Raw genomic sequence first — 20,586 nt, forward strand, 5'->3', positions numbered from 1 at the left:
CCCCTGATCTATGAAAGACTTTAACTGCCCTTTTTTAAAAAAAGGCTTTGGTTTTGCCCGATGTAGAAGCTTTCATTAGAAAGCAGGAGGGAAGAGGGACAAGTGGAAAAAAATGTTGCAACACAAATGCTACAGTGCCTGCCTTTGCACATAATGCTAAGCCATGGTTTGTTTTATCCATGATTAACCACAAGTCATCTCACAAACAAGCAAGCGAACCATGCTTGCCTCTCCAAAGTTTGGTTCGTTTCCCATTTACTCTCGTCTCTCTTGCATGGCATGCAGGGTAGCCCACAACCCATTGTTAAGCAAGGCTACTGGATTTGGATATAAGACCAAACCATAGTTCAAGTAAGCCACGTCCGTAAGCCAACTACAAGTCATGGCTTCACATTGTGGGCTAAGTCTGCTGGGCTGGATTCAGACATTTGAACAAACCACAATTGGGCTAAAGAAACCATTCCTTAGTGTTACGTGCGAAAGAGGTCATTGTTTGTGAAGGGTAATAAAAGTGGGAAAAGATTGCAGCCAGGCCCTCTGGGCATAGGACAACAGAGTTTTCATGGCAGAATGGTAGTTTGTTTTACATGCCAGGAGAGAGGAATGGACCATGTGAATTTATACCTGCTAACGCCTCATAAAGCTCTGGCACAAACCAGTCCAGGGAAAGGGGCTCATCCATCCTGTGTGCGTTTTGTAGCAAAGAGCAGGGGTGTAGTCATCTGGGGTCTCGGCAGGTCTTAGACCCCTTACTTTTTTGGGAGCAGGGTCCCAACGTCTCCAACATCCTATGAGCCAATCAACATGAACAGGGAATCTGTTAGCCAGAGAAAGAAAAGTCTTCTAACATGCTTCCTTGTCCTTTCCTGCTGATTGGAGCCAATCAGAGTAAGAGGATGTAAAACAGTCACTGAGAAGACTCTTCTTAGTAGCTAACACTCGCCTCTTTCATGCTGATTGGTTCCTAGGGACGTCTGTTGTGGGAGAAAGCATTAACAAGGATCACATTCTCAACCCAGCAGCAAAAGAAAAAAAGGGGAGGGGGACTGGCTGTGACTATTATGAAGGGACCCTGCACTTCTGAATTTGCCACTACACTACTGACAAGGAGTAAATGCAGTCCAACAGGTACAGATAGGCTCAATCTTAAACTAGATGAGGCCGGACCCTGTTGAGCCCTGGCTCAGTCCGCTGCACAGCGGTGGTGGTAGGATGGAAAACCGATTCTGTTCCCTGCAGCAAAGTGTTACTTGAGTGACTGAGCTGAGTGTTTTCCTAGCTAATAGCCCGCAAAATGAAAATGTAACAGTGTCCTTTTTAACTGTCATAGTTTGAAGGCACTCCTGGGATTTTAAACAGCCCCCAAGTTTTTCTGCAAGTTGACAGAATCAGTCCCACCCGCCTCTCTCCCCGTGTGTTTTCTTAGGTCATCAGAAGAAACTGATGTTAGCAGTGAAGAAACTGGTGGAGATCCAGAAGGCCGAGTTCGTCAAGTACGAGTCAGGGACGCTGAAGAAGAAGGGGGCGCCGGACACGGTAGCCATTGAGCCCCCGCAGCAGGAAGCGGCCGAGTGCCAGTCCCCTAAGATGACCACCTTCCAGGATAGCGAGCTGAGTAATGAACTGCAGGTGGCCATGACAGGCACCGGCGAGGAGGGGGCAGAGAAGCAGGTCAACCACGTGGGGCAGTTCCGCGAAGGGGCGGCCTACCGGCACGCCTCCCGCCTCACCCATGAGGACAGCCTGAGTGGGAGAGCGAAACACATTAGTAGCTCCCAGGAGCTGATAGGAGACGGACCCAAAGTGGCTATCGCTGCTATGTCCAAAAGCCAGGAGTTCCTGGCAGAGGATGGGAAGGACGGCCTGGCAACCCTGCCCAAGGAGGTGCGGAGTCTCCGGCACGGCCACAGCATCAAGAGAGCAAGCGTGCCGCCGGTGCCCGGCAAGCCCCGGCAATCTTTCCCCCCCTCCGCCGGCCACTACACCCCACCACAGACGCCCACCAAGCCCCGCCCATCCTCACCACAGGCGCTTGGTGTGCCCCACGCCATGGCCAAGGTAAAACCCACGCCACAGCTGCTGCCCCAGTCAGAGCGCCCCATGTCTCCTTCCTCGAGGCCTCAGTCTCCCACGCACCGTGGCTTCGCTTATGTCATGCCGCAGCCCGTGGAGGGCGATGCTCATGCAGCAGGCCCCTTGGCACAAGCTGTGCCGGTGCTGCCCATCTCGGTGCCAGTGCTGTGCCTGCCGCCGCAGGCTGCAGATGGCGAAGAGGGAGGCCGGCCAAAGAAGCGGGCTCACAGCCTTAACCGTTATGCCGTGTCAGATAGCGAGCAGGAGCGGGATGAGCTGCTGGTGTCGGACGCCGGGCCCTATGCCACAGTCCAGCGGCGCGTTGGGCGCAGCCACTCAGTGCGGGCGCAGTCGGGCGGCGACAAGAATGTCAACCGCAGCCAGTCCTTTGGTGTGCGGCCAAAGAAGAAGGGCCCTCCGCCTCCACCGCCCAAGCGCTCCAGTTCGGCCATCTCCAGCGGCAATATGACGGACGACTTCCCCAGGGACGGGGAGGAGGGGCTGGAACCACCCCAGGAGCACCAGCAATGGCGGGCCAGTGGCCTTAGCGGAGTTGTAGACACAGGCAGTGCCGGGAGCGTAAAGAGCATTGCTGCGATGTTGGAAATGTCATCCATTGGTGGGGGGGCACGGGGCCTTGCCCTGCAGAAGCTGCCTGGATCTGGGAAGGGTCCTGACGGGTACTACTTGCAACCTGGAGTTGCTGTGTGTCCCTCCAGCCCAGAATACTCCCGTGTTGCGACTGTCCTTGCCACCGTCAAGCACAAGGATGCCATTGGGCCAGATGGCGAGGTGGTGAACCGCCGGCGTACTATCAGTGGCCCTGTTACCGGGCTAGTTGCCGCAGCTCGCCGCGAGCGCTCGGATAGCATCAAGTCTGACACGAGCAAAGATGGCAGCCCCATGGAGCGGCTGCGGATCGAACACGGTGGGGGCTCCCCACAGAACAGCTCTGGAGAGAACATCCCCTTCGCCGAGGAAGGCAACCTGACTATCAAGCAGCGGCCCAGGCAAATGGGCGTAGCCAAGGCTGATGGTGGAGAGTCCTTGTCACTTGCCCACCGGCATGGTGACCTTTCCAAGGTAGAGGCCAGCGCCACTCTCAAGAGGAGGATTAGAGCAAAGCAGAGTCACCAGGACAGCATCAAGTTCATCCTGACAGAGTCAGACACTGTCAAGCGGCGGCCGAAATCTAAAGACAGGGAACAGGAGCTGGTGCCGTTGTCCGTGTACCAGAATGGCACTGCCACTGTCAAACGCCGACCAGCCTCTGAGATGAGTGGCGGGGAGGCTGCAGTGCCCCCTGCTGGCCAGCTGGAGAAATATGACTATACCTCAACGCAGCTCCCTCCGGAAAGCGAACCCAAGAAGCCTGTCAAGCCGCCAGTTTCACCCAAGCCTGTCCTTCCTCAGAAAGTCTCTGGGCCTCCCACTCCCAGCTCAAAAAAGGTCCCGATTCCTGGCCCTGGCAGTCCAGGTAAGTTGCTCTCAATGGGGGGGTGGAGGCGGCGAGCCTTCCTGACCAGCCCACCTCTTCTCTGCTTCCCGTTGCCCTCTTTGCCCTCCCCGCCTCCAAGCCCTTTCATGCTGTTTGTGCCGCCATAATCACATGTGTGCATGCGCATGCACCAAGGTGCTCAGGTGAACCTGTGCGGGAATGCTGGGGGTATCTGGGGCCAGCAGGGCGAGGCTGGAGGAACTGGAGTATCTCAGCAATTGGAAATGGGGACAGTCTGTCTTGGCCATTTTTTTCTCCTGGTGTTTGAATGCAGGAGGGGGCTCCGCAGCTTTGCTCTCTCAGGCAGCAGCTACGTCGCTGTTTCATTCGATAACCATAGGATCTTAACAATAGGGTCAATGGCTACTAGCCATGATGGCTGTATACCTCTGCATGCCAGTTGCTGGGAATCCCAGGTGGGCAGAGGTGCTGTTGCACTTGGGTCCAGCTTGCAGGCTTCCCGTTGGGGCACCTGATGAGGACTGTGAGAACAGGAGGCTGGACTAGATGGGCTCCCTTTGCCCCGATCCAGTAGCCAGGCTTTTCTTATGATTTTAAGGCTGAGAAGAGACCAGGAAGCCCTCAAGACCCTGCCTTGGAGAGACAGGATCTCCAAACAGCTGTATCACACCCTCCCCCCCCCAAAAAGGTGGCAAAGAAGTGACTCTTTCTTCTTTATTACAGAGGTGAAGCGTGTCCATGGCACCCCACCACCGCCGGTCTCTCCTAAGCCAACCCCGCCCCCGACAGCCCCCAAGCCGAAGGTCCACGCTGCCCTCCAGTCGGTGAGTGCCAGCTCCACGCCTGCACCATCACCTGCCAAGCAGCTGGCGCCCACCGTCAAGCCTTCAAGCACGCCCCCCTCGCTGTGCTCCAGCCCGGCTAAGCCCTTGTCACCCGGAGGAGTGCCCCCTCAGACAGTGCCAGTCAAGCCCCCCCGCTCTTCCATGGCCGGGCCGCCGGTGGAGAGCGCCGTCAGCGCGGAAAGGGAAAGCGTGCATCAGAAGCTGGAGGAGACCAGCGCCTCCCTCGCTGCTGCTCTGCAAGCCGTGGAAGAGAAGATCAAGCACGAAGATGGACAAGCAGCAGAGTAGGAGCCTTCCCTGGGGAGGGAGGGAGGGAGGGAGAAAGGGAGGGAGGGGGGACGGGACCCAAACAGGCGGAAGAGCCAGGGCATGTAGGAAGAAAAGCCTGTCGGAATAGAGGTGCTGGGTGGGAGCCAGAGAAGGGAAGCTGGCCGGCTGTCGATGTGTCTCCACGCAGTGACAGAGAAAGAGAAGTCACACCCGCAGCTCACATTTAAAGCACTGTCGTACCACTTTAAGAAGTCATGGCATTCCCCCAAAGCATGTTGGGAGCTGTAGCTTATGAAGGGTGATGAGTTGTTAGGAGATGCCCTCTTCCCCTCCGAGAGCTACCATCCCCAGTGTGGTTTAACAATCGATCTCTCTTCCCAAGGAAATCTGGGAATTGTACCTCTCCTGACAACGTTCAAGACACTTTACAAACTACAGATCCCAGGATTCTTTTTTGGGGGGGAGGGAGTCATTCATGCCTGTTTAAAGTGGTATAATAGTGTTTTAAATGTCTGGTGCGGATGGGGCCAGAGACTCAGAAAAGACAACTTGGTTTTCATTTCAAATGGAAGAGAAAGGTATGTTTATCAATCAGCCAATCCCAACCCTCCAAGTTGTTTTGGACTACAACAGGGGTGGGAGAACTGCGGTCCTCGAGACCTAGTTAGATGACAACTCCCAGGAGACCCAGCCAGTCTGGACAGTGCTTGGGGGATTATGGGAGTTACGATCCAAAAACAACTGAAGGGCTACCAGTTCCCTTTCCTTAGAACTACAACCCCCGTCAGCCTCACCACCTAAAACATCTGGCAAGCACCAGGTTGGGAAAAGCTGTTACTGGTTAATAATGGTGGGAGTTTCATCTCAGACTCTCAGTGGTTATGTGTGGCATGCCGCTGAGCATGCTGGGAATTGCAGGTGGGGAGAATGCTGTTGCACTCAGGCCCTGCGTATGGGCTTCCCATTGGGGCTCCATCGGGTTGGCTACTGTTATAACAAAATGCTGGATGAGATAGGCCAGGTGTGTGGAACCTTTGGCCTTCCAGATGTTGCAGAACTACAACTCCCATTACCCTTAGCATGCATGGCCAATGGCCAGGGGTGATGGGAGTTGTAGTTCAGTAACATCAGGATGGCCAACTGGGCAAATTCTTATATTTGTATGGTGTATTCGTTTATTTAATGTTCTTTACGCACATGGCACTTTACCCCCCCCCAAAAAAGGACTGGCCTGTGCGTCAAGGGGGGATTACAGTCTACAACAAGGGTTCCAAACCTTTTGGCAAACCACAAGTTCAAATTTATTTAGTACAGAGACTCATCCATTTATTGCCACATGAATTTTGGGCTGAAGGCAGCACTTGCACATCTCATTTGGTTACAAGTGTCAACACAGCATCATAATATGCAAATAAAACAAAAGGTTTGGCTGGCAAACACTGTCTAGAAAACAACGCAGGGGAGGAGGTTGGGTGAACAGGGGAAAGATACATGGTTATTGCATTGAAAAGATTTCCATTACTGTGGTGCTGTCCTAAATCCCACTTGAATCCCTTGTCTTCAGTTCCGCCGCAGAATCCAAGAGCACAGTCAGCATTCTCGATGACATCGGCAGTATGTTTGACGACCTTGCAGACCAACTGGATGCCATGTTGGAATGATAGCTGGAAAACAGTCGCAGCCAACCTCAGGATCTGCCATGGGCATAAGGGCACAATCATCTCCATGAAGATCTTCCCTTTCTCCTTCCCCCTCCATCTTTCGAGGTTTGCACAAAGATAAGATTTACCTCAGGATTGTGCTAAAAGAAACTGAGATGCATGGGAAAGGCTTTCTTGGGATGTGGGGGCCAGTTTTGCAGAAGCAGCAAACAAACGAAACAAGGAGGAATCACTCTTGTGTTCCCCCCCCCTTCCTAAACACCAGTTGACTTTGAGGAAACTACCGTTCTCCTTCTGAAAATGAAGTAAGACCACATGCTTGCTCATGGGCAGGAGCTTCCGGTTTATCTGCGAGATGAAAGTGATCTTCAGGCAAATCTACTCCACTCGGTCAAATTTGTGTCTTCTTCTTGTTTACTTTGGAAAGGATTTCCTGCCTTCCTTTCTGCAGTTGTTACACTCCCCCAATGTGTTATCAAACTGTGGCACAAATAACTTAATCGAGTCTTCTCTGGTTCTTCATGTTTTCTGTTTGGGGTGGAATTTCGTCTTAGTGAAACTCTTCTTGCCTTCCGTGTCAGTATCGTTCCTTGGCTGAGCACCGCTGTCCTCTCTTGTGCTGCTGTCTCGGTCCCTGTGCCCGTCTGCCATCATTGGGAAACGCTGGAAAAGGCAGGGCGGGGGAATACCCAAGGGAAGCCGTGAGTCTAGGAGGCTTTCGGCTAGCTGCATGCTTCGTTTCTTTGTCCCGAAGATGTTCGTCTTCTCCTGGTGATGATGAAGCTGTGACTGTGAGGATTTCTGTTCTGTTAAATGAGTCCCATTTGAGAAATAAGCTCCTTTCCCACCCACCCCATTTGTTCGCCTTGAAAAAGTATCGTTTCTGGCAAGGGCCGTGCAAAAGCTTTGGTACATTTGCATGATTGATAACAGTGTTGAAACATGACAAGGGGGGGGAGAGGGGAATAGAAAAATACTGGCCAAAATTCCGCTGTAAATATTTCCCCCCTGGTGGCTTCAGGGCCTGCTATAGAAGAATATTTATTCCCAATTTTTTTATTTTATTTTAAAAATATACATATATATCTCTATCTTTAGGGGAGAGGGTGGTTGTGGTTCTGAGCATGAAGGACTTAAGGTTGCACTTTCTCTCACTTCAAGGCACTTGTTTCCAAAGAGTTTGTCACTGATAGGACAATGCAGCCCTCTTGAGTACTAGCTACAGTGATTGTTCCCAAGAGGGGGGGATCAGATTTAAGGAGGCAGTGAATAGACATGGGCAATATAGTTATTGATTTTGCAGAGCGTTTGATAGTGAAGCAGCAGCACTGAGCAGGGCTCAGTGGTGGTTCAGTATTCTAGGGGGAGATTGGTGAAAGAGGACCTCCCCACCCCCTCTGCATTTCTGATATGCCACATGTTAATATCAGCTGCATCCCAGCGATCCAAATTGTTTCTGCCAAGATGACTGGATTGCAATAGTTAGCTGGGATGCAATCTCAGTCCTGGACTCTTGACTTGCATCTTGGCTGCAAAATCTTAGTTGATCTTGGATGCACAACAGCGTATAGTTTTGAGGGTGGGTGGTTCACCAGCAGTCAGCTCGGAGAGGCCCAGACAGCTCTTTGGGTTTGCAGTGCTGTGTCGTACAAGTAAGGGCTCGAGAAGGGCAAAATCTCCCAGCAAGGTCAGAATTTTTTGTCTGCCCAAGGAACAACAGGCTTGAAGGGTGTGTGCAACTATGGAAAGTGTCAAAGATTATGCACCATTTATCTAGTGATAAACTTTGCCATATCCTAACCAACTTGGGAACTGTTGATTGGAGACAGAAGACAGCAGTAGAGAGGCCAAGCCACCCTGCTAGTGCTGAACACCCTGTCTTGTTCAATTCTCATCTGGCTTATGGCCCTTGTAAGGTTGGGGCTCTCTGTTGCTGTGGGGGAGTAAGAGGAGGAGGGGGTCTCTTGAAAGAAGGCTGGGTTCTAGGTGCCCCAGGGACTGTACGGTTAGAAAGGTCTGTAGCATGTGAAGATTGCCCTATGGATTGCCCTTGGCCTTCCTGCAAATCATCCTCACTTGTCTTGTTGCAGTAGGGATATTTGTGCATTGCAGGTAGTTACGGAATGACAGCCGGTCTCTGAATGCTCAAGACATCCCTCTGGATTGGTCCACAGCTGTTACACCTGATATACAAGGTTCTTCTGATCTTCCTAGCCACCTGCTCGCGGGCCTGTACCAGTCTTAAAAGCAAGCACAATGAGGGAATCCCTCAGTAATAAGATTACCCATCTACCAGTGGCATTCTTTTCCCCCTGTGGCATCAGTGAGACGTTCCTCTCCCTTCCTTCCTTCCTTCCTTCCTGGGGCATTTTTTGGTAATGTGAGGCTGTCCCTGTGAGAATACTCTTGATGGAGAGATATTAGCGTCATTTTACCTGGAGAGGACCAGGGTGTGTGGCAGGGTGGAGAGGTAGCCTGACAGGAAGCAAAGGTAAACTGAGTGTTGCAGCAATGAAGTTGACTTGCTTGTCGTGCAGAAGTGATTCTACATTTTTTATGACAGTGGGCAAGCATGAAACCCAGTTTTGTCCTGAAGCTGCCTTGGCACTGGGCATTAGTAGTAGTATTGTTAATTAAGCCTTTGGCAGGTATCTCAAGATTACCTGTTTGCTATGATCAAGCCTGTAGAGTCCCCCATCGAAGGAGATTCAGACTTCCGCCAGTGCCTAGCTGTTTCCGACAGTTGAGCCTAGCCTGCCTTCTAAGTGTCTTCAGCCTGTGGGATTTCACCTTCCCCTTGTGGGCACATCTCTTCATGATAGGAGGCTTATACCACCTCCACAAGGACCGCAGTCATGTTTCACAAGCCATGTTCAGAAAGGCCTCTCATAAATCATATCCTTCCCTGAATCTTCATTGCCACTGATGACAGAATGCTGCTGCTTCAGACTCAGCACTGAAGAGTGTTTTGTAATCTGTTGGGGATTTTTATACTCCGTGCATCCTCTACAACGGTGTTTACATTTAGCTCATGTGCCCCTATAAGCTTTTGGGCCCTTTTGATGATTCAGAGTCCTGTTCTGCTCTTTCTCGTTGCTGCTAACGCTGCGGCTATTTGCCTCATGCACCTCTTTCTCTACATTTCATTTCCTGGTCTTTCATTCCCTTTGATCAACACCAGAAATCATCTGGCAGTGATAAAAAAAAGAAGAAAAGGTACCATTGTCTTGGAGATCTTGGCTGCAGTGGCCCTTCAGGCTTCCTCTTAGGTAAGAAACCCCCTTCTGTTTGCCAAAGGCAGTGGGGCCCTTCTTCCAAAGCAGGTGGTAATGCCTTTGGGAATCACATCCTCCTTGCTGGTTTCAGGCCAAATGGTGAACTCCTATGCCTTGAGCATGAAACATTGCCACCTTCCGTGGCTCCACGTCCTCTTAGGTTTCGTGCCATCTCAATATGCAACATGGGACCCACTTCTAATTTTTAGTCACTATGTGTGTCAGTCTCCTTCCTCCTCCTATTTCCCTGCATCTCATTCCATTAAAAGAAAAACCCGTAATGAAAATGGCGGGTGGGGTGCAGGACAGCATCCCACTTTGCCTTGGGGTATAATCCACTTGTGAATCCCAACCCATCAGGCCAAGTCAACACCTCAGGAGAATCTCTATCAGCCATCCTCCACCCTGACTCATTTTTTAAGCAAGACCATCAAGCTTCTTAAACCTACTTCGTTTTGCTGCCTGTGCTTCACTGCATATGCCCAGTGGGGTTAGTGACAGGCTTTTAAAAAAAGAAGAAGTAAGAGTTGGGATCTGTTGTCATTGATTTTATTGCTGCATTGGTGGAGGGTCTCCTCTTGCAAAACAGCCACGTTTATGAATGTTCTTATATGTGAAAAAACAAAACCAGACACTTTTTTCCTCTTTGGAGTGTGTTAAAAGGGTTGAGAAAAATAAGCTATATAAAAGTAGTATTAATTTATTGGAAATAAATTATTTAAGAATGGATTCCCCCCCCCCAAGAGATAATTAACAATAAAGATAAAAATGAAAGGACTTTAATATATATTAAGAAGATTTAAAAAATATTATCAATTGTATATTCAACAGTTTTACGAGATAAAAATTGAAAGATCTGGAGTTTAGCTTGACTATTAGACTTATAATAAGCTGTGTGTCTTGTGGTGACATCATTTAAGCGTAGCACAATGTTTTTAAAAAAGGTACAGTTTATATTGTTTCAAAGTGTGCAAAAATATGTTTCTGTTATATGGGATTTTTTTTTCTGGTTGCCATTTTCTTATTACAGTTTTAAACAAAAATCAAAGGATGTGCCTTGTTTTAAGAATTCTGGTTTCATCTCATCTCTGATGTGCGTGCGTATCCTTTTCTGTATGACATTTTCTATTTTAAGTTCGGGTGTGTGCGTGTGTGCGCACGCATGCGTCCACATGTGAGCATATGTGTGTGCGTGTTTAAATGCATGTGTGTGAAAGTAGTTAAACGTATGCACAGCTGTATATTGATACACAAAAAGGGAGTCAGTCCACTTAAAAAAAAAGACTTTTTAAGTCTGGAACATACTCTTGGTTGGTTCCCCTTGTTCTGTGCGTGTTTATTTGTTTTTGAGATCCAGGTGTTGATGTCTGAGTGGGGACACTCATTTCCTTTCTTGAGCACAGATAGGTCTGTCTTTGCTGATCTCCAAAATGTGTCTGGCACAACTATGAAATTTCTTACATTTAAAAAAATAAAAATGAATAAAAAATTAAAATAAAATGACAACATAAAATATCTGCTGTAAAAAGAAACAAAATGTATCTTAAAAATATTCCAAGATTCTAATGCTGGATATATACATATTATATATATATATTATATATATTTTTATGATTAAGTTATGGAAACTGTATTTTCCCATTTCTGTCAAAGCTATGCATCTCGCTGCCAGCCTCCTCTTCCTGCTTCTTGCATCCCCAACCTGTAATACTCTAATTAATATTTGATGGCTTTTGTGGTGCTGTAAAGAATTTTGCTCCTATTTAAAAAGAAAAAAAGAAAAAAAGGAGTTGTCTGGTTACAAATACTTAAAAAAGAGGAATAGGAAAGAAGCCCCTTGCTTGTCACTCCTATACATAACATATTAACTGTAAAAGAGTATTTTTTATTACTGAGGTTAGAAGAATTCCCCCCCCCCCCACCTTAAAAGGCAGTTTCCGCAAGGCACTGAATTGCTGGGCAGGCATGGATGGCTGCCACGGTGCTGAGGAACTGGTTCATGCTGCAATTTTACAGTACAGATAGGCGGTGCTGTTAAAGCATTTATGGCCATCTGTGCTTAATAAACGTCCAAATTGTCTGGGCCTGCTGTGCTCTTGTTTTGGCTGAGGCCGACAGAATGTTTCAGCCGTGCTACTGGGAATCGCTGCTGTGTGCTCGTCACAGGCGGGTCTTCTGTGCTTTAAGAGTTGCACAGCCTTCTTGACTGGAACAAGGCACAGGATGCATTCAGCCGTCCTCCTGCAGAGCCAGCCTCATCTCACCATTTTCATATAGTGGACGGTAAAGTAGAAAACCTAGGAAGTGGCCTTCTACTCAGTCAGACCATTGGTCCATATAACTCTGCATTGTGTACACTGACTGGCAGGAGCTCTCCAGGGTTTTCAGGCAGGGGACGTTCCCAGCCCTACCTGGAGATGCCACTGGGGATTGAACGAGAGGCCTCCTATATGCAAAGTAGGTGATCTACCCCTGATTGATCACTCCAGCCTTTCCTCTGGGTTAATCCCTCCTTCACAAATCCCCTGGGCCCAGATTTCCCTTACTTCCATGTCCCCAGCAAGACAGTTCAACATTTTCAACAAACTGGTGCACAGGAACGAGGGTAGCAGGGTGAGCACCTACCTACAAATAGGATTAGCATTAGCTTAGGCAACAGCTTTAGGCACTTCTGATTTCTGAAAAGTGGGACCATTTTTTAAACAAGCACCTCTAAGATCCAGCACTATGGTTCTAGTGAAGGTGTGGGGCCCTTTCAGCCTGCCCGATGTTGTTGCAGCTAACTGCCATTAGCCCCAGGAAGCCTGGCTGATGGCCAGGGATGATAGGAGTTGTAGTTCAGCAACGCCTACAGGACCAAAGAGTCCCACATCTGCTGTAGTCAAATGCTTCTGGGAAGCTCACAAGCAAAGTTGTTCCAGCATGTGGCACCCAAAGATATGAAACAGTTTTCTTCTAGCTCTCATATCAGTACAATTATTTCTTAATGAAGGGTACACTGTACATTCTCTTGGGTATTATTAAAGCCCCCATCACTGCATTCAGCCTTTAAGTGTGGTTGCCAGTAACACAACAAGCACCTTAGAGGAAACAAATGCAAGTCTCCTGGCTGTAATACTTGTGTAATAATGGTGGGGGTGGGGGGAGAGAACGCTTGTTAAATTCACTAGTGGTGCTCAAGTAGGGAGAGTAGTAAACAAAGTATTTGTCTCTGCAAACTCCTGAAAGCCAGCTCTAATCCCAGCTGAGGTTACAGAATGGGTTAACTACCCAAAGATGCTCCAACCTGATCACAATAACTCATGCTTGCCTAAAACAATGGTCCATTTTTATTGTAAAGGAAGAAATAATCCAAATCTATATCACAATCTTAAAAACAGTAGAAAATGTCAGTAAAAACACAACAGTGGGCTCTCCCAGTTTTTTTTTCTCTCTTTTAAACCATGGAGGCCCTTATGACATGATGCTGTGAAAGGATGGCCTTGTGGTACCGGATGTGAGGGATGGGAATCTGAGACATAAAAATCGTACCTGGTTACATGAGGGGAAAATTGGTTTTTATCACTGGCAGTGGGCACAAATAAAAGAGCTTAGCGGATACATCAAATGCCAGAAGGGGGAGGGGCCTTCTCCCCTCCTTGCCGCTAGCATTGCTGTTGGCAAAGGTGCATCGTGGGTACTCACACGGATCATCACTGGAATCCCCACTCCACCGAAACGCTTCTGTCTTGAGACCACAGCAGCCCGTTTGTTCCATCGGACAAGATGGAAATGGCACTGAAGGCTGCAGCTGTAGACGGTATTCGCTTCGAACTCTCCTCCCACAGAGATCCAGGAAAAGCCACAGGTGTGATGTAGTCCTGCCAGCCTTCCCACCAACCAAACAGTCCTTCTTGCAGGGGCAGCCCTGCTGTGTCAGTGGTGGCACTGCTGAGGTACACGGGGAGGCGCGAAGCGTGTTCACTGCTGGCGTGCAAAGTGAGAGGGCTTCAGAGAGCAAGGAAGCAGAACATCAAGTGTGAGCTGAAAGAGAAGTATTTGGTAGTCCACCATCCAAAAGCAGGTAGTGGCACCCACTAGCATGTCCAAACCTACAGCAGGAAGAAAAGAACATTAGCAGGGCTAGCACCCAAGTGACTGATCTGGCACCGATCCCTATTTATGCCTCAAGCAGCTTTGCTTTTATGATGATTATTCCTATTTATTACATGCCCTTCACTATCAGGTCCCAGGGCAGGTTACAACCATTTAACATTTGGTATTAAAAAATTTTAAACAAATAATAGTCAAAGGAAGAGGGTGGGTCCTGAAAACATCCGTCCCAGCTGTCAAAGGCCAGAGTAAAGAGCTGCATCTTCAAGTACACGACGAAAGCTGCAGAATGAAGGTACCAGGCACACCTCTGTGGTGAGGGAATTCAGCAACTGAGGAGCTGCCATAGCGAATGCCCTCTTCTAGGCCACGGCCACCCCCAAACTTCAGAGGGTGGCAGAACTATCAAGAGAGCTCACACAGCTGATCTTGACACCTGAGAGGATCTGTAGGGAAGGTGGGGATCTCTCAGATATTTGGGGCTTACGTTCTTTAGGGCTTGAAACACGACGTGTGGGGCAAGGACTGTAGCCCAGTAATACAGCATTTGCCTTGTATGCAGGAGGTGCCAGGTTTAATCCCCAGGATTCCAAGGAAGGGCTGGGAGACTCTGAAAACCTGGAGAGCCGCTGCCAGTCAGTGTAAACAGCTTTCAGCTGGATGGACCAGTGGTCTGGCCTGGTAGGCAGCAGCTTCCTCTGCTCCTAAATGTGAGGACCTTGAATTGGGTTTGGAAATGGCAACCAGTGCAGCTGGCTTTAAAACTAGTTATATGAGGTTTAAATGGAACTCCAGCCAGTAATCTGACTGTTGCGTTTTGGATCAGTTGAAGTTGCGGAATCGTCTTCAAGGACAGGCCCTATCTCCCTTGCAAGGGTAGGTAGTTAGCAGTATAGGCAATCCTTGCCCCACTAGCAAAAGTGAGCCCAGAGACCCCCCACCCCCAAGGTTCAAACCAGCAGATCTGCCAGTTGTGCCTGCACAACTTGTGGCAGCTGAACTCAGCACCTATTCTCACCAGACATATGCATGCTAATTCCTACAACTGTTTTTGCGTTGCCAGGCAGCCAACCAAGACGGAAAGTTGACCAAGGCACCCTTCAGGGGAGACGATTCTGGACATATGACAAGTTGCGGAAGATTGGAAGGATGTTCCCTGTGAATATACTTCAGCAGAACTGCACATACAGGAGGAATCTGCTGCAGAAATCTTGCCCTTAAATAGCCTTCTCCAACCTGGTGTTCTCTGGATGTTGTACTAGATTTCCCATCAGCCAGCACAGCCAATGATCAGAGATTATGGGAGTTGTAGTCCAAAATGTCTGGAGGGCACCAGGTTGGGAAAGGCTGCTTCAAAGCTACACTCTGTAAGGTTAACTGTCTGGGGTTGTGCCCTGTGAGATTATTGATGGGGATGGGGAGAGAGCTAGGACTTGGGCCCCTGCATAATTACTCCCCCCTCGCCCAATACTAAGGGATGCCAGATAATTAAGCAAATAATCATGCAAGATAATCTGGGTGGGGGAGGGGGGAGCAAAAGAATCCCCAACAGCCCCATCCGTCCATCTGTGAGTGGGGGAAGACACATGCTAGGTCAGCCTTCCCTAACCTGGTGCCCTCCAGAGGTTTTGGAGTACAACTGCCCTCAGCCCCAGCCAGCACAGACGCGGCGCGAAGGCTGTGCCAGAGCTCCAGGGAGACAGCATTCAGGAGGATGCTATCGCTCCGCGAAGCTCTTCACCCCGCAAACCACGGCAGCTAAACAGCCACCCAAAATAGCTTGGACCTGCTTTACAGTTCCCCCTGCCCCCCCCATCAGATGACAGATTTAACAGAACTACCCTCTCACTCCAGCGCACCCAGGAACTAACTGCCTTGCTCAAGCTACAAGGATGGCATTCTGCAACAGCCCACATTCACTGATCCATCACTTGCTCTCTGCCATGTGCACACCTGACGTTTTAAGAACGCTGGCAGGCTGGTGCTGGTGGGATTGAGGAGCAACAGCAGACTCTTCACATGTCTTGAGGAAACTCGCTCAACAGCCTGCCCAGGGCGTGATGATCTTTTCCCCTGTGCACTCCCCTGAACACATCAGCGTTTTACCTTAACTGTGCTGTCCACGGCACCAGAGAACAAGCGACCCCGAGAGACTGCCAGTGCTGTGACGCTACCCTGGTGGCGCAGCAGAGTCTGGGTGCAGATCATGTTATCCATGCTCCATACCTGGATGCAGAACACAAGCCATGGCAACGAATGAAGCGCTCAGAAAAACTTGCTGGGCTACCCCGAGCAGGCTCTGCCCCACCTGACCCTCTCGTATCAGCACCAAGGGTTTCTTAAGTACTCCGAAATCCAAGGCCCTGAGCAGCAAGGGCCCTATAATCCCACTTGCTGCTATTCAAGCATTTCAAACATAAATCAAGGGGGAGGGGAACTGTACAGGATAGACCCTCAGAGGATTCTACCCCCTTTTGCCTCGGCCTGAATCACTGATCTGGGCATGCCTTCTGTCTGAAAAGGAGGCAAGCCGAGAGCAAAAGCACACAGAGATGCAATAAACCATCTCCTCTGGCAGAAGGCAATCCTCTGAGTCTTGCACTTGGAGAGGTGTACAAGCAGCAGAATCACACACACCCTCTTAAACCAGGGAAGCCAACTGAAAGGAGATTAGGCCAGAACAGCAACTCCTGCAGAGTTGCGGTGGGGGGCTCCTATACTGTACTGCATGAGTGCCTTTGAGCTCACAGGAGGTTTTTTCTGTTAATTTTCCTCAGCACAGGGACAGTTCTCTCACAGCCCACAGTCTAAACCAACGTGCATTTCACTTAAGGCTGAACTCCTCAAAACCCAGCCTGGCCACCCCCAAAAGTAGCAGTACCCCACATACCCGCAACGACCGGTCATATGAAGCACTGAAGACTTTGGTTTGGTCGGGTGTGGAGATGACAGCCAGGGCATACACGGTGCCCACGTGCCCCGTCAGGGTGCGCATCTGCTCTTTTGACTCAATGTCCCACACCTGCAATGGGAAAGATAAAAGGGCCAAGAATCACCTTCCAAACCTTTGCTAACACGGCAACGCTCTCCAATTGCCATAGCTCTAGTTCCTCCAGCGTCTGCTCAGCAAGCGCCAGAAAGGGAATGGTGATGCCACTGGGGGGGCGTCCCACTGATGGTCTCTGCCCACTTGTGCAAATGGCAAAGGCGGCAGCCACCGCCTCAGCCTCAGCCAGCCTTACATGAATCAGATTTTCATAGGTGCCGCAGACGATGTGGTGGTTGGTGACAGCAATGGAGTAGACGCTCCCACCTGATGTTTGCAGGACATGTACACACTCCAAGTTCCGGATGTCCCAGATCTAAGGGGCGAAAGAAAGTCTGGAGGGGAAGACTGCTGTGCCCAGACTGAAAACAAACTGAAATCCACACAGTTATATGCAGCACGGACAGGGGAGAGGGAGGTGGAATCTGGGCGTGCATGTACCTTGATTGTTTGGTAGGAGCCACTGTACAGGTGATTCTGGGATGCCACCAGAGCACGGACCCAGTGATTAAGGCCGGTCAGCTCCTTTTTCAATTTCAGCTCTGTGCCCACGATGTCCCAAACCTGGGGGCCAGAAGGGCAGACAGAATTGCACCTTTGAGCAGAAGGTGAGGCTTTTGGCTCTGCTGAGGGAAGGTCTACCTCCCACTCTCTCACCACATCTCCCTAGATGAACCTATGGGCAAGCTACAGCACAGTGTCCCATAAGCATGCCACAATGCAAATAGCTCTAACTACCCTGTGCGTGTGTGTAAGAACAGCCAGTGTAGTGGTTAAAGCATAGGGCTAGGACTGGGAAGAATCCGGTTCAAAGCCCTACTCAGCCAAGATATTCACACAGCATCCTTGGGCCTGTCACCATCTCTCAGCCTAATCTGCCTCACAGGGTTGTTGTGAGGATAAAGCACTGGTTGCCAATTTGTGACCAGGCTTGGGACCAGTTTATTAGTGGGATCACCTTACCCCATATGTGCCCACTCAACTGCTTTGATCTGCATAATTGGTACTGTTTCAGGTGCTGCATAATACTTTTGCCACACTGGTAAGAAATCATTCTTTTAATGTGCCAGGACCTACACTTTGGAACTGCCTGCCTATTGACATAAAGCAGGTGCCTTTGCTGCATTCTTTTGAGTGCCTACTTGAAACATTTCTGTTTACACAAGCCTATCCAGACACACAACATGTTGATGTGTTTTAATCTTTCTTTAGTTTACTTCTGTTTCTAATTGCCTTTTAGATGTTTTTAATGGCTTTTATTGATAAACTTTCTTGTAAAGCACCATCAACTGGTATATAAATTTCATTAAATAAAAATAAATAAATGAAAATAAAGTGCGGGCGGGCGGGTGGGAGGGGAAGCAAGTACATTCCCCTTAGCTCCTGGGCAGAAGTGCGGGTTATAAATGCAAGTAATCAATACTGAGCAGGGCATCCCCTGCTGTTCATCTGACCAAGGGTTTGATGAGTGAAAAAGTTGAGGAAAAGGGCAAGACCAGCTAGATGAGGCATCGGGATAACTGCAGGTAGTGTCAGCAACAGCGAAAGGAGAAACAGAGAAAAGTGGGAGAAGAGGGCTGAGGAAAAGCAACTTGGAAGCCAGAAAGGGAAAGAGGAGGGATGGTCTATGGGCCGTGCTTGTCTGGAGGACGGAAAAAGGCTCTATTCTCCCACTCACCCACCCCCAAATGGTACCTTGATGGCTTTTAGGGAGCCACTGAAAAGCATGTTGTGCGAGGAGACCAGCGTGCACACAGGGTTGTCGTGTGCACGAATAGTGTTGACTTTCTGCAAGGTTTGAATATCCCAGACCTGTGAAAGACCAAGAAGGGGGGGGCACGTAAAATTGTTGCAGAGAGGAAGAGACTTTTCCTCAGACTCCCTCCCACCCCCTTGACACAGCAAGAGCAGGGCCCTCCTCAAACCAGGCTACTTACAATGATGGTGCAGTCAGCAGAGCCACTGTACAACTTGTTCCTGGGCAAAACAGAAACAAAAAGGACCTTCAGGGAGTGCTAAGACATCAGTGAAAAGTACAGCTGGTTTGGCCTGGGCATCTGTGGCGAGTAAGAATCGCCTCCAGACGATCAGGCAGGGAAGGTTGCTCAGGAGACAGAGAGACAGGCCAGAGAGCAGCACAGTTTGTTATCTTCAAACTGATACTGACGTGGGTAGGTAAGTCAATAAAAATCTTGTGTAAACTCTGATGGATTTATTGGCAAGCCTGAACTAGGAGGCCCAGCTGCATGTAAACTGGGATTCCTCTGGAGCAGAGAATAAATGCCAAAAGCAGTATCAGGTGTAAAATTCAGCTTCCAGAGAGGCTTAGCTTTCATTTCATAATAAAAGGAAGCACCTTTCTATTCTTCACAACTGTGAAAAGATGAATGAAAGCATATCCAGCAGCATCACCTGCTGGTCTCAGAAGGACGGCATTGGGATGACTGGATTTCCAGGGGTCAGGGATCGAGCTGCAGGGGCCCAGCCTGGATTCTTAGCCCTCATCACCCCGACTAGCAAAAGCAGGATTATGCAAAGTAACAAAAATTGTGTGAATGTTGCTCTGTTTGCATACTTTATATAGGATTCAGGTTTTGTTGGGTGAATTTTAATCCACACAGTCTTGACTAAAGGCAGCTGGATTTGTTTGAAGGAGATTATCATACCTACTACTAAAAGCAGAGGGCTGTCTCCAGTGCTAATCCTACTCAGATTAGACAGAATGAAATCAATGGGCACAACTAACTTGGGGCCATGAATTTCAATAGGTCTACTCTGAGGGCTAGCAATGGATACAACCCTCGGGTTCCTTAAATGAAGAACAGGAACAGTAGCAAATATCGTGTTATGACAGCAATCGTAAGACCGTAAAAACTCTTTGCAGTCGATAGAGTAAGCCAGGAATCATGCTCAAAACCAAGCTGTTTCTCCTGGGGGTGGGGGCAGCCACTCTGACTCACCCTTGGATGCAGAGAGCCAGGACAATCCCATCGTGGCCTTCCAAGGTCTTTTGGCACTTGTACGTGGTGCAGGTATCCCACACCTAACAGGAAACAGAAGGGGATCACATGATTGGGCTCCAGAGCCGCCAGGAGCCAGGGCAGGAAGTCAGCTGATATGCCAAAGCTGGGAAGGCTTCAGGAAGCAGCTTGCCCGTCAGCTGTGCACCTGCCTTCCTGTCTTTCAGGCCAAGATAAGCTTCTACGGGAAAGAAAACGAATGGGCAGATTTTCCCAGGGAGCAAGAAACAGAGAAATGCAACCCACAGCAGTTCTCACTGTGCCCGCCAGGCAGTTGTGAGATAATGGCTGTAGGGAAGAAACCCACCCCCCACCGAAGAGCCCAAGGGCAGCGCAGGAGAAACGGGTGTCGCGCCCTGCCTGCCTTCATTTTTAATTTAGACCATTTCTACCCTGCTTAATAGATGAAAACCTCTCTAAGCGGTTTACAGAAAACTAAAACAGCAACATGCAGCTTCAACAACAACAAATGTAATAAAAATACACCATGTCACACATACAAATGCTATATTAATGGAAATTAATAAATATAAACAGAATTATCCATTCCTTCTCCTTCTGACACTCCTCCCCACTCAGCCTCCTGGCCTTCGCCGAGGATGCCTCCATGCATCCAGTTTGGCTCTCACCCAGGGCCCAAAAGGCTCACCCCCCAAAATCTCACGACAAAGAGAGGTCCTGGAAACTGACGCCACTGCTCTGGTTTCCCACCCTGCTTCTATGGACAGGCACCAAGCTGGAAGAAGCTTCCTCAGGTTGCTCACAGCTGTGTCCCATTCAACTGTGCTGCACACACCCAGTTCAGGCTATAGCAGGCTTGGTTTGGCGAGCTTCCCGGGGGGGGG

At 49.3% G+C, this 20,586-nt stretch overlaps 2 protein-coding genes across 8 annotated transcripts in view; one reads left to right on the forward strand and one right to left on the reverse strand.

The window, feature by feature from the left end:
• Positions 1 to 11,871, forward strand: part of CASKIN1 (CASK interacting protein 1) — a 92,330-nt gene extending 80,459 nt beyond the window's left edge. For 2 of the 4 annotated variants that reach the window (XM_061600043.1, XM_061600045.1), the window contains 3 exons: positions 1,427 to 3,550; positions 4,256 to 4,661; positions 6,212 to 11,871. In XM_061600043.1, coding sequence (XP_061456027.1) covers positions 1,427 to 3,550; positions 4,256 to 4,661; positions 6,212 to 6,308 — 2,627 coding nt within the window. In that variant the 3' untranslated portion in view covers positions 6,309 to 11,871. The remainder of the gene's footprint in view (positions 1 to 1,426; positions 3,551 to 4,255; positions 4,662 to 6,211) is intronic. The other 2 variants (XM_061600044.1, XM_061600046.1) reach the window with 1 other exon arrangement.
• A 1,023-nt stretch (positions 11,872 to 12,894) lies between these two features.
• Positions 12,895 to 20,586, reverse strand: part of TRAF7 (TNF receptor associated factor 7) — a 43,525-nt gene continuing 35,833 nt past the window's right edge. For all 4 annotated transcript variants that reach the window (XM_061600047.1, XM_061600048.1, XM_061600050.1 and 1 more), the window contains 8 exons: positions 19,682 to 19,764; positions 18,659 to 18,698; positions 18,417 to 18,533; positions 17,163 to 17,285; positions 16,918 to 17,037; positions 16,566 to 16,697; positions 15,782 to 15,901; positions 12,895 to 13,674 (listed from right to left, as the gene is read on the reverse strand). In XM_061600047.1, the coding sequence (XP_061456031.1) occupies positions 13,660 to 13,674; positions 15,782 to 15,901; positions 16,566 to 16,697; positions 16,918 to 17,037; positions 17,163 to 17,285; positions 18,417 to 18,533; positions 18,659 to 18,698; positions 19,682 to 19,764 (750 nt within the window). In that variant the 3' untranslated portion in view covers positions 12,895 to 13,659. The remainder of the gene's footprint in view (positions 13,675 to 15,781; positions 15,902 to 16,565; positions 16,698 to 16,917; positions 17,038 to 17,162; positions 17,286 to 18,416; positions 18,534 to 18,658; positions 18,699 to 19,681; positions 19,765 to 20,586) is intronic.

Source organism: Rhineura floridana, chromosome 17 (assembly GCF_030035675.1).
Source record: "Rhineura floridana isolate rRhiFlo1 chromosome 17, rRhiFlo1.hap2, whole genome shotgun sequence".
NCBI classification, from domain to species: domain Eukaryota; kingdom Metazoa; phylum Chordata; class Lepidosauria; order Squamata; family Rhineuridae; genus Rhineura; species Rhineura floridana.